Source organism: Odontesthes bonariensis, chromosome 5 (assembly GCF_027942865.1).
Source record: "Odontesthes bonariensis isolate fOdoBon6 chromosome 5, fOdoBon6.hap1, whole genome shotgun sequence".
Classification (NCBI taxonomy): domain Eukaryota; kingdom Metazoa; phylum Chordata; class Actinopteri; order Atheriniformes; family Atherinopsidae; genus Odontesthes; species Odontesthes bonariensis.
Genome location: NC_134510.1, coordinates 34375369 through 34388302, shown reverse-complemented (window position 1 = coordinate 34388302; position 12934 = coordinate 34375369). Strand labels below are relative to the sequence as shown.

The 12934-nt window shown below is 41.0% G+C and overlaps 2 protein-coding genes across 2 annotated transcripts in view; one reads left to right on the top strand and one right to left on the bottom strand.

Moving 5' to 3' along the window:
* The first annotated feature begins 4023 nt into the window (after window positions 1-4023).
* On the top strand, window positions 4024-6471 carry seraf (Schwann cell-specific EGF-like repeat autocrine factor). The gene is made up of 5 exons (XM_075466214.1): window positions 4024-4372; window positions 4614-4709; window positions 5022-5126; window positions 5905-6000; window positions 6182-6471. The coding sequence occupies exons 1-5, from the start codon at window positions 4150-4152 to the stop codon at window positions 6292-6294; spliced, it is 633 nt and encodes a 210-aa protein (XP_075322329.1). The 5' UTR covers window positions 4024-4149; the 3' UTR covers window positions 6295-6471.
* Window positions 6472-6511: 40 nt separating this feature from the next.
* The window catches only part of vwde (von Willebrand factor D and EGF domains), a 29512-nt gene continuing 23089 nt past the window's right edge, over window positions 6512-12934 (bottom strand). Inside the window, exons 22-31 of the mRNA XM_075466520.1 lie at window positions 11899-11994; window positions 11684-11779; window positions 11483-11578; window positions 10432-10527; window positions 10233-10328; window positions 9946-10041; window positions 9756-9851; window positions 7938-8033; window positions 7645-7742; window positions 6512-7446 (exon numbers count right to left, since the gene is read on the bottom strand). Coding sequence (XP_075322635.1) covers window positions 7432-7446; window positions 7645-7742; window positions 7938-8033; window positions 9756-9851; window positions 9946-10041; window positions 10233-10328; window positions 10432-10527; window positions 11483-11578; window positions 11684-11779; window positions 11899-11994 — 881 coding nt within the window. The 3' untranslated portion in view covers window positions 6512-7431. The remainder of the gene's footprint in view (window positions 7447-7644; window positions 7743-7937; window positions 8034-9755; window positions 9852-9945; window positions 10042-10232; window positions 10329-10431; window positions 10528-11482; window positions 11579-11683; window positions 11780-11898; window positions 11995-12934) is intronic.

Here is a 12934-nt window from a genome sequence, read left to right as displayed (position 1 = left end):
GCTGTTTGTGTGCTTGTAATTTTCCTTTAGTACACCAGGTGGCGCCAAGTGATCGGCTGCTGTAGATCTCACAAACCCATTTGTCTCAATCAGGGATGAAAATGTACAAGATGTTTACATGGCGAGTAATAAAAATGTTTAAGAGTACAAATACCTAAAGTTTATTGTTGAGATGCATCAATCTACCATCTAGATAATTTCCCCTATAAATTATTTTGCTTATAAAATGCCAAAAAGTGGCTTCTAAGATGAGCAAAAGTTAGAGAAAACTGCAACCTTTAGGTGAAAGTCGGCCCAAGCAGATACAGCGTCCTCCATAATGTTTCAAATAAAAATGATAAATTAAACATTTCGGATATAAATAAAGTGCACATTCCATTAATTATTCATGTTCAGCTCTATAGTTTACTGTCTCCACAAGCAGCCAAACAGTCCTGATATTGATGCGGTAGCCATGACTATCAGGACATGAATATAACCATAAAGAGCTTAAATATGGTTAGAAACTTTCACCTGATTATTACACTGTTGTGTTGACTATGTACTAGTTTTAATGCTCCTTTGACACAGCCCTCTCCGTAAACTATAAGTCTAATAAGATCCAAACACATTACAACACACACTACAATGTAAAACTTTAAGTCTGGGCGAGCTTTGGAATAGAAAGCTCAATGAAAGGACAGAGGCAGCTGGATGATGCACCCCGAAAGGATAACACATCTGATAAGTTTAAAGAAAACAAAAGCATTTTGTTCGGGTCTATTTTGCTCAAACTGTATTCTAGATGATGGTTGGATTGTCTGTTTCATTGCTAGTATCAGCTTAGAAAGATGTCATATGTAAACAAGGTGTAGACAACGACATACTTTTAATTCTCACCTCTGTGGTTGTACGTCTGCTTGTATTGTGAGTCGGTGTGATAACTCTGCACAGGCTCTTTACTGGAGCTAAAAGTACGAGATGTCTCCAGTGAGTATGTTCACATCTGTTGCAGTCATTTAAACACCAGCTCGCTTCCTGTCTGAGATCCAGGCCAGCGGTTTGAACCGGAGCTCTGCTGGAATATAAGCAATGAAGAACAATATGGAAGCACTATCAGCTTCAACTCCAGCTGGATTATATTTTTACTCGGATCAGAAACTGGTATAAACCCGTGTCAGATCTTTTAAGAAAATACTTATAAACAACAATTTATTTTATTAAATTTGCAGGAACTATTAACATGTTGTGACGAAACAGAGCAATTTGAATCTAAAGCTAAGTTGCAAATAAAGACTGGAAAAAGAAGGATTTTCTCCAAACATCACTTCAGACTCTGAGAAAGCGATTCGCCATGAGGATGAAACACCCAAACACGAGCGGTATCAGGCTCTACACACAGTTCAGTGCTGCCAGGGGGGATAAAACCTTTAAAAAGGAGGCACTAAACAATGTCTCCACGACTCAGCGGTCCACCTGCATCTAAAAGATTCAAGACTCTCTTCTGAAGACGGTTATAAACACATTTTTAAAGAAGCCTGTCATGTTAAAGTTAAAAAGCATCTCTAAACAGAGGTGGTGGGATTCAAATTACCCTTACAAACTTTATTTTTTTTGGTTCTTGGTGGTTCCAAAGTCATTTGAACCTTGAATCACATGAACACAAAATCCCAAATGACCCAGAGGATCATCATGTGTGACCTGAACAATCCTAAAGGTGTGAGTGACCAAAACTCCCCACCATCAGTTAGAAGCCTGTATAAGAGGTGAAAGGGATTAAAGAAACAAAGAAAAGAAAAGAAGAAGAAGAAAACAGGTCCAATCGTCTTCTATTTAAGCACTGAGGATCATCATGAACAGATCCAGCCCCTCGCAACACTTAACAGGATTAAACGGGTATGAAAAATGAATGCACGTATGGATTCATTTCTATAAAATGGATGACACGAATGCATCCCTGACCTATTTGTACGGTATATAAGCAGAACTGGGTGGGGACTCTGTTGTGACTAATACAGAACTTCGGATGAACTGTCACAGTTGGTTATGACAGAGAAGCAATCACAACACATGTTTCCATATTAATGTCAAGTAAATTTCAAGTTAGGTTTTAAAAAAGAAGGAGAATTACGCAGGTTTCCATTGGCTGGTTGTGAAGGAATGACTTCGGCTGCATGATGGGTCACATGTGGCTGTAAAAAAAGAGAAAAACCTTCAGATTTCTTTTCTTATTTAGCCATGTTGTAATTATTCTTTAACGTCAGTGTTGTTTATTGTGTATTTTTGGCTGATTGTCAGTATGTCTGATACATTTCTTCTATGTTACTACTTATCTTTTACAGGAGAAGAAGCCACCTCAAGCATACACGACATCAACCTTTTCTAATCATTTTAATCAAAGCGCATCTATAGATTAATGGGCTTTCACAGGAGAGAAAAAGACTTACATGGAAAGATATTGTCCAGTTAGCGGGCTGAATGACCGACTTCTACATCCGCTACTGATTTGGTTGTGTTATTGTCATTACAGCAGACCTTCCTCTAACCCCATACCTCACATATGTCTGGCATTTTTCCCTAAGAGCTAAAAGGAAATGTTTTTTCCATATGTCCACTGCATGAATGCGCATCTGAAGTGTGGATGAAAATCAAAACAAAGTGGCTCCACTCACATCCTTCTGCTGTCAGTCACAGCTTGGCGGTTGCAGTTTTCCAATCCAAATCCAGCAAAGCTTCATGTCAGTTCTGCAGGTGCTGTGTGACCTATCTGTAACTGCAAATGTTCGGAGCCAAAAGATGCAAATCTGATATTTAAACTCAACGTGGAGATTTGGAATAAGTGGTAAAGCTGGGGTACATTTATCAATAAAGTATCTACCTGGAAAACTAGAGAAGTGTTTGCCAGATCACCATTTTTAATAAGATTCAGGTGGATCTGAAACATGTTGATGAAGCTTATAGTTAGGCCTGGCCCAGGTGACCCTGAAACATCCCTTAGTTATGCTGCCTATGATCATCTTTGCTTAAGCTCTTCTCTTACTCACTGGAAAACATCATGGGCTTAAGGAAAGATGGTGGGAGGCCTTCTCCAGGAAAACATGACCACACTTAGAGCTGTAATGTGGGTCTGCAGCACTGAAACTACAAAAATGTGCAATAAATACTCAACAAAAAGTGTTTTAGATACTTCGTCTAATGGAATCTGTTACACACTGTTACACAGAGCTGACATCATACCAGTAAAATGAGATCTAAAACAGGACATTACCACCAGGGTTTGTAACCTGCTGCTCAACACTTACACTCCCGTCCTCATATCTGTCCACACAAGTAATAGTTAGTATGACTGGATGAAAACAATCCAGCATTGGTTTGAACGCTGCAGCTGCAAGGAATTGTGGGACGGAACAGACTCCTTTCCTGTTTCCTTGGAAACAGAGGACCATCCTGTTTCCCTTTTAACCCCACACTTAGTCACCCTGTCGGCTTATGTAGCTTCAATTTAACTAGATTTGTATAGGTTAATGTACATTAATCAAAATAAATATATTGTGGACTAATACCAACAGATAAAATGAAGCTAACTTGCTATTTTTATTTCTATTGAATCTATTTATATTGAAGGTGCTGGGTAGCTACCTAACACCGAAAGTTACAAACAAGTTTAAAAGAAGTGTATTTCTGCAGAATAATTGGTTTCCTCCAACCACTGAATGTGCATTTGAGGGCACTTTTACACTTTTCAAACTTTTTTTTTTTTTTTTTTTGCACCACACTTTCAGTTACTTGTAGCATTTTTAGTATTGTCTTTGTTGTCCCAGCTGTTCTTTGTTGTTGCTGTTTGTTTGCACTGAAAACTTCTCGAGAAACGTTATTTCATTGCACTGTGTACTATGTATATGGCTGGAATGACAATAAACCCTCTTGAATCTTGAATCTTGAGTTACCACCCAGCAACAATGCCCATCCAGGTCACCCAGCTCCCCACCAGGAGGCCCTCACTGCCCCGCCCAGCGCGCTGCCCCCGGCCCCCCGGCCCCCCGGCCCCGTGGAGCTTCTCTGTGTGCAGCGCAGGAGCGTCGCGGAGAAGTCTCGGTACTTTGCGGGAGACTTTCTCCCTAACCTCCGTGTTTTTCCATTTTCCACCCGAAGGACAGAAGAAAACCAACCATGGTGTCGGCGGGTCACGGATCAGCGTTTTTCCTCTTTGCCTCCCTGCTCGCGTTTGTCGGTATTTGCTCGGGAGGTTCCGACGCGCCCCGGGGAGTCGCGGTAGGGTTCGTTTTTGACCCCAAAGCGAAGTGCGACCCGCCATGCGAACACGGAGGAGTCTGCATCCGCAACAACACTTGTTTCTGCTCAAAGGGATACGAAGGAGAAACCTGCCAATATGGTGATGTTACAGACCTTTTTTTTTAATGTTTATTTTGAGGTGAACTTCTGTTCCAACCTGTCGGTTCTGCATGTTTTTATAGAAGTTTATGGATTTTTACAGCAAAGACTGGGTCCCTGTTACAGTTCTGTTAGGACATCTACACATTTTTAAAACTTTTAGAGTATATTTAGTAGCTCACTATTTAAAAATATTTAGAATAGTGATAATGTTCATGACTAAATGATGGATGTCCTTGCAGCCAACTGTTATCCCAAATGTAAAAATGGAGGAGAGTGTCTTCGTCCTGGAAAATGCAGATGTCTTCCAGGATTTGGAGGGAGATACTGTCACAAAGGTGAGTGGGTTTACTTTTATTTGGAAGGACTTATTGTGAACCTGTAAAGTCCTGTAAAAAAACCTTGTTTTGAGGAATATTGTCCCGGACAGCTGGTAGTTTAATGGGTTTTTAATTTCCCTTGTTCCTCACAGCTGTCCACCTTTTAACAGGCAAACAGCAGCAAAAAAGAACACTTGACAAGACAGGAAACAGACTTAAATGTAAACTACATTAAATATAGGCATTATTAACAGTTAAACTAAGAAATGTGAGGTTTTCTAACATGTGATGCACGTCCGTGCTGATAGGTGTGTGACCCATCTTTTGCAGTGATGTGTGATGGGGGATGTTGGAACGGAGGGGAATGCATCGCCGTCAACGGAGTGGCCAAGTGCAACTGCCCCTCAAGCTGGAGCGGATCAAAATGCCAACACGGTGCGTCCAATCACCCAGCCGGTGCTAAAGGTCAAAGCACCATATGGAGCTGCTCTCTCCAGCTGGAGCATTCAGCAGATTTTCCTGCATGTTTCTGAGGCTTTTCTGGCTCCAAGTTGTCGTCATGATTTAAAGAAAATCTTTTGTTTTTGCAGTTTATTATAGTTTGAGTTAGACATTTATTTTTGTTACATCTAAATTTGAAAACACAGAGATTTTAAAGAGCAAATGAAATGTATTTTTATTTCTTGCCGACAGTTGTGAGTGAACATAGAGCAATGTGCAGGAAGCCGGTTACAGTAGCTTAGCTTTGCATACAGGCTGCAAACTGGTGGTAAATAAGATCCTGGATCTGTCCAAAGGAAAACAAAGTTCACCCAACAAATGATCACAGTGTATCTGCACGGAGCTCAAAGTGTAGAAACGTCAGAATAGCGTTTTTCAGGGGGTTTGTGTTGGTCTATTTCTTGCCTGGGGGGATGTAATATGAGAATGAAAAAGAGGCACGTCTGGCCAGGAAAAGAGAAAAATCCCCCAGCTTTTAACTCCTTGTCTTCTCACAGAAGTTAGTTCTACTATTAGGCTTTTGTTTTTGAATAACAGCTAAGAAATATTGTGATTAAAGGTGAGCTTAGAGCGACTTTAGCTCAGCAGAACATCTGCTCGCTGCGACCTTTTATTCAGCATAAAGATCCGGTAAATGTGTGCAACTTGTGGCTAAAGCCAGAGCCCCCCGTCGTGCTGAGAATATCTCTCTGTGGTTTGTCTCCTCGAGCAGCCATTTGTCCCCAAGGCTGCAGGAACGGGGGGATCTGTGTGGCTCCAGGAATCTGCAGCTGTCCAGAGGGATGGCTGGGTGGTGCCTGCCATACTGGTGAGTTGAGTCTTATCCCAAAGATCGAGCACAAACTGCTTTGGTCTCCCCTCTGCTTGTTGTATGAGTAACATTAGAGCTTCCAGCACTTCTCACCTGTGTGGCCAGCTGCTGGATTTATGGTGTTAGAATTTACAAGCTTTGTTTTTGTTTGTTCTGCCCCTCTTTGTCTCGGCTGTAGCTGTGTGCAGTCGGCCCTGCCTGAACGGAGGGAAGTGCATTTCTCCCAACAAATGCCGCTGCCGCCCTCCTTTCTCTGGACCTCACTGTGAGGAGAGGAAAAAGTTACACTAGAGCAAACGGGGCTGTGAGGACCGTTACTTTTCTATAGCCTAACCATTGTCTTTTTTCTTGTGTGATGTAGCTCTTTTAAAAGAAACAAACCCGTTTCATTTTAGAATCGTACCTTATGAAAACATGCTTACAACTCTGTTGTAATTGGTCATTAAATGAAAGAATTGCATTGTACGTATTCTCAAAGTTCATTAGAATAAAAAAAACTAAAAGAAAGAAGTTTTTCATTGTCTTTATTTTATCTGATTCTTCTCGTTTAAAAAGAAAACCTTTGAGGAACTCCATAAAAAATAGGAACTACATTGATGAATATACGGTGTCAGTTAAAAACAACATCTTCGTGAAAAGATAAACATGTTTCTTTAGAGAATTATCAGCATCGCTGTCTTTGGTACATCTAAACGAAGCAAAATGAAGCAGCTTGTGTTTCTCATGAGTAAAAACAATTTACATTTGATTGGTACAAGTTAAATCAGGCTATAATTAAGCTGGATTGCGAAGAAAGACCCTAAAACTACAGTTTTCTTGGTAATAAATTGCACTTTCTGAGTGAGTAACTACTGAAACTGGTTCATTTGTAACGGCAGCTCTGAAATAACACCCGCGTGTTGATGCTTGGTGGAATTTAAAAAAAGACCAATGTTTTTCTAATGTTTAATACTTTATGTTGTTAAATGTAATCCCTTTACCTTTAGTTCTGCTGTGGGCAGCGCTTCTTTCTGGATGGAAATGAAGTAGAGCTGTGAGCTTCTGCTAAAAGTTTGAAGCTCTGACGGAGTTACTGTGTCAGCTTCAGCTTCTGGTGGAGATTCTTCTTCTCTAATTAAAAAAATAAAGCCACAACCTGGTGCAAAGTGTGTCCAATAGCACTGATTCATAAAGAACGACTGACAGGTTTCTGCTCGACAGCGATGGTGTCTGTGTAAAGCTCTGCTGATGCCTTTAACAGATGTGTAACTTTGAGGCTTGAGGTAGTGGTACACGAAACACGAAAACACGAGTGCAACACGTGGAGTCCCTCTGTGCAGAGGCACGCACGCCAACATCCACCAAAACACGCTTTTACAACACTTTCCGGTGCTCTCCTCTTGTTTTGTGCCTTCTGTTGTCGTCCTATTTCTCCTTTTTTTTTTATCCTCATGCTTGTGATGCCTGTAAGATACAAATATTGATGAAATAAATCCATCCAGATGTCATGTGGTACAGTTGTTAACATGTCCAGAAAGGGGATGCAGTATCACATGCTGTTGTATCTCTAAAGGAAATACAACCTCTCGCCCTGGAATAATGAGTGCTGTTTAGTCCTTTTCCCTCAGAGCAACGTTTATGAACCATGGCTCCAATATTCACCTTTATCGCACAGGTGAGGCCCTTGTAGCCTTTCCGACAGTGGCAGTGGCCGGGCAGCACGCAGCGCGCTCCATTCAGGCATCGCCGCTTACAAATCGCTGAGCAGAGAGGCAGAATTAATGAGGCAATGAGTTCAAAGCAGGGAAATAAAAACAAGTCGCAGCAAAAATACACTGCAGGATTTATCAAACGTGACTGAATAAGCAGCAACAATCGACAGTTTGCAGAGTTTAAAGTTTCATGTCCTAATCAGAGTCACTGAGGTAAAGTGTAAGCGTCCTTAATGAACTCACGTGTTTGACACTGGAGGCCTTCCCAGCCGATGGGACAGTGGCAGGTGTTTGGTCCGACACACTCGCCCCCGTTCTTACACTTTTGCAGACAGACGGCTGCAGCGAGAACAAAGATGGCGGCGTGAACAAAATGCTTCATCACAATTGATGACTTGATGCTGATCATAACTAAATACGTTTGGATTTTTTCAACTGTTTCAATGATTACAAGAAAGACCAGGACCCTGCAGATTCAACACGTCCTGGGTGTCTTCTGGTTATCTGGTCTGAGTGACCCTAACAGTGGTGACCTCACCGAGCAATACATGGCAGCTTATCAGGCTTTAGTAAGTCAGCGCAGGTTTTCCCACTTCCATTTGTGCGTGTGCGTTTGTTCCTGTGGAAAGGGGCGCTGGTCACCTAATGCCCAATCACACTCATATATTGGCCGCACACGGCCCTCGTCCTCACTCAGTACGGCCCGCAAATAGATCAATGATAATTTAATGATTAAAAAAATAAATAAAAAAAATTAATTATACTGTTGACTAATAGAGGGCGCGCCATATGCAACAATATCGGGCCCCGGGCCGCTTTCCACAACAGCGAATAGGAAAGTCAAGAGCCATGGCCACTAGCAGTGGCAAAAAGAGAAAAGTTGACCGAGAAAATCGCATTTTTCAGCCAAAATGGGAAGAAGAATACATCTTCAGTTTTGTTCTTTATTATGAAGGAGTTCAAATTCCTTTTTGCACTTTTTTTTAAGCAAATGTTTTGTCTTTGTTGCTTATTAAGGACGTGTTAAAATGCATTTATATGCAGAAAATAGTTGTATGTTGGTGCAATAAACATACAGATATAAATTGATATAAAATGTGTTCTTATTGAGAATCATTTGTAGCATCTTTCATATCCAATTATTCGAAATGCGTGGTCATGTGGCCCTCCAATGATAGTGCTGAAAAAATGTTGGCCCTCTTTATCATGGAAGTTGCCCATCCCTGGTTTAAACCATCCAAATCAGTGAGTGTAAAATGATCAATAAAAGTTTTGTTTATTCAGTTATTTTAATTGTTTTTCCACACCTGTTATAAGATGAATGTGGATGTAAATATCACTTCACTTTGCAGAGATCTTACACTGAAAGAAATGTTTCATAGATCAGTGATGATCTTAGTTAGTTCCACATTTTTAAAAGTCAATAACCTTTAGACTAATTAAGCTCTTTAAGTTTAGGTTACGTTCCTTTACAATTTAACAGAGAATCCCAAACTGTACAGCCACCAATATCTTCATTTCTTTTTTAAATCAATTGAATCAATCGGTCGGGATGTTTGGAAAGAAATGAACCAGATTCACGATGCTCAGAATCCAGAATCTAATGAACTAATCCTGCTCTGTAGCACAGGCTCCTGAACTTTAACGGATACTGAACGAGTCGCAGACTTGATTCTAATCTTAGCCAACAAGGGAAAATTTCTGAGCAGCTGAGCTCAACTCGTAGTTGACGTAGACATAGATAAGTGCACGATTGCTGGTTTTGATTTGAATCATTACTCTGTAAAGATGAGATGTTTTTGTTTTACATTAAGCAAAGGTTGTGTAATTTTCATATGAACACACCAGAATATAAAAAGTCAGCTTCTTTCATGAGTATTTTATAATCGACTGCTGTTCTGCAGCCTTATTATGTGATGATGAAGTGTTTAGAGTCTAAATTATTCAACCTCCAACCTAACCCCAGGTGACGTTACTGCACATTAAGGAGACGATTTGAGATGAAACCTTTTACAACTGTTATGACCTGCTGCAGTATAACTGAAGCATTTCATCACTCACGTATGTTACACCTCTTCCCCCTCCATCCTGACGCACAAGAGCACGTGTTGGGTCCCACACACTTGCCTCTGTTCATGCACATCGGCTCACACACACCTGCGATACATGTGTCAATGCGTTAAATGTCAGATTTTACCAACAACTTTCTGATAAGCGGTGCTTCAAAAACACAGGCTGTGGTGTTACTTACTCTTCTGACACCTTTTTCCTGTGTAGCCTTCGGGGCAGGAGCATATATTGTTCCTCATACACTGACCTCCGTTCTTACAAGGAGGACTGCAAACAGCTGAATTTGTAGACAAAAGACAGAATTTTTTTATGCGACTCTGTATCAGAGGTGAAGTAAATTGACAGTAATTTCAATAAAAAGTGAAAATTTATACAGAACCGATGAACTGAAAACTATTAGCACAATTTCCCTTTACAGTCCAACAGCAGAGCAGAAACATTTGGCTTAATTATTCACCACAGTCTCACCAATTTGACACTGAGAGCCATAGAAGCCAGTGGGACAGGCACAGATGTTGGGCTTCACACAGGTTCCTCCGTTCAGACAGACGGGGTTACAAAGGGCTGCAGGAGACAGGAGGTTAGATCATACATCAGAGAAAAGGCTGCATGTTTTGTTGCTTTGTGCCATTCAGCAATGAGCCCTCAGTAAGAGGTAAGGCCGTACCTGAGTTACACGTTGGTCCGTACCAGCCAGGTTTGCATTCACAGACATCAGGAGAAACGCACTCGCCTCCATTTTCACAGTGCCTGTTACACACCACTGAGAGAGAAATCAGCTTCATTGACTACAGAAACCTCGTCATCTGAATCCATCACTGAGGAACCAGCGAGGTCAGCAGCAACCAAATGATTAGGCATAGTTGCCAACAGCTTTAAAAGGGATTTTCTTTAGTTGTTCTAAAAAAAAGGATTGAGAGCAATACTCACGAGCAGGTTGAACAACAGTACAGCTTATGCTACAGATCACAGCTTGGATGTTGCTAATTTCATTAAATTGCCCCGTTTCTGACCAAATGTGTAGACTTTAACTTTTTTGACTTTGTTAGGTCATGAGATGACGAATTTACAGGCTACCTGACAAGGGATCACCTGGGGACATCATCTTCCAACCTCCATGCACATACCAAAAATCCCTTAAAACTGAAATTTGACAAACTGATAAACTCAGTGGGGAGAAACAGCTAATTCCAGCTAAGGGATGTTTCCAGGCTGAAGCCCATCCTCTGTAGCACTGACATGAAAACAGCTACAACAGCCTTAATCACCGCAGGTTCGGACTTTCAGCCCAGTTATCTCATACCAGATACGTCATACTTCATTTAGCCTCTCATTCAGCGAGAAAAATAGAAAAACACACAGCATTACTCCAGCTTAACATAAGATATAGCATAGCATATTAAATTATTTTTTAAAGCTTTATACGGGTCTGCTTCCGAGCACATTTCTGAACTTCTTTACCTTAAATCTACCACCAGACCCCTTCGATCCTCCGGTCTGGGCTTTCGTCTCTTCCTAAGTTGAGGTTAGTCACTAAGGGAGATTGTGCCTTTGCATGTCTTTATTAAACATGTTTAATATTTCATTCACTCTTTTAAGCTTCCACAAATTGTTTTATATGCTTTTTTAATTGCCAGTTTAATTGTTTTCTCTGCTCTGGTAGTTTTAAATGTGTTTTAAATGTTTCCCCGCTTTAAAGGATTTAAGTGTGGTCTCACTGATTTCACATCTGGGTCCCACGTAGCCGTAGGGGCAGGTGCACAGGTTCCTGGCCAGGCAGGTGCCTCCATGCCGGCAAGGCGGCTCGCAGCTCGCTGCACAATAACACAGAGTTGTGTGACACGGAGACGCTCATCAGGAACTTGTGAGCAGGGTGTCTGTCAGCAAGTTTTAAAGGTGTGACTGTGATTCCAGGTTACCTTCCTCACAGGTGGGCCCTCCATAGCCCACAGGGCATTCACACACATCAGGTGTTACACACTTGCCCTGGTTCTTACAGTCAGGTCGACACACGGCTGAGAGGAAGAGAAGTGGGGAAATCAGACGCTGAGAAAAATATGCACAACCTGGAGAGGTGGCGATGAGTTAATTAGCATGGTTTCCAGCACAAATAAACATCTCCTTTCGTTCTCACCTATGTGACAGCTGTATCCGGTGTAACCGTCTTTGCAGGTGCAGGTGTTGGGCAGACTGCACTCCATGTTCCTCCCACACTGATACCTGCACACGGCTGGAATCCAAAGAGAATTTTAACTGCTGGTGACATCAAAATATGCAGGTTAAAGGCTTAATTTCAGGTCTTTGGAGCAGTTTATGGGTTTTACTGAGCAGCAACCTTTGTGGCTTTGAGAGACATATATGAGATATATGTTGAAACGTAGTCTAATAGCAGTACACACTCAGTATCAACGTTATCTCTGTTTCCTTGCTTTGATTTCAGCTTTTCATTTGTAACAGGAAGATTCTGCTCATCTAAAAGTTTTGCAAATACTAGCAACACACTAAAAAGTTAGAAAATAATCCATATCGCAAAGAATTATCCCTCCAGCTATATCAAATACGACTGTGTGGAAAGATTAGTCAGTTAATCCACTTGTTTTTTGTCAAAAATGATGAATAAAGTCATTCCAAACTTATCTGATGACTGGCCTCAGGGTAAACCGGGAGTAACATGGTTGGTTATTTTCTAGGATTTGCTTTTGTTGTTGTACAAGAAGACATTTTGGTCTACAGAACCAAAATGCAAAAAACTGCATCTGGTCAAAACTGAGTGATTATACAGAGACTTTTTTCTGTTCATTTCACTCATCTTCCCACTTACAGCTGTTGTATTGATTTGCTGGGTGAGCAGGTAAAACTGTTTAGAGCAGTTTCTAAGTAAATTAAAACGGTTCTACGCTGATGAAAACAAAGTTCTGGCAACAAATCCACTAATTATTAAACACAGTAACATTAATCTAAATTAAATTAGGATTTTTTGAAAACATGCAAACGTTAGACAGATTGATTAAGACCAACATCGGTCAGCTTTCAAACAGTTTAACCGATTTCTGGTCTTTTTCTCTGTTTCACTCAGCATCGTTATATATGCACAGTTCACTTGGCCTTTAATTGGACCACCCTCTGTGTAACTGTTTACATGCACGGGAAGTTTAGAATAGTTTTATTGA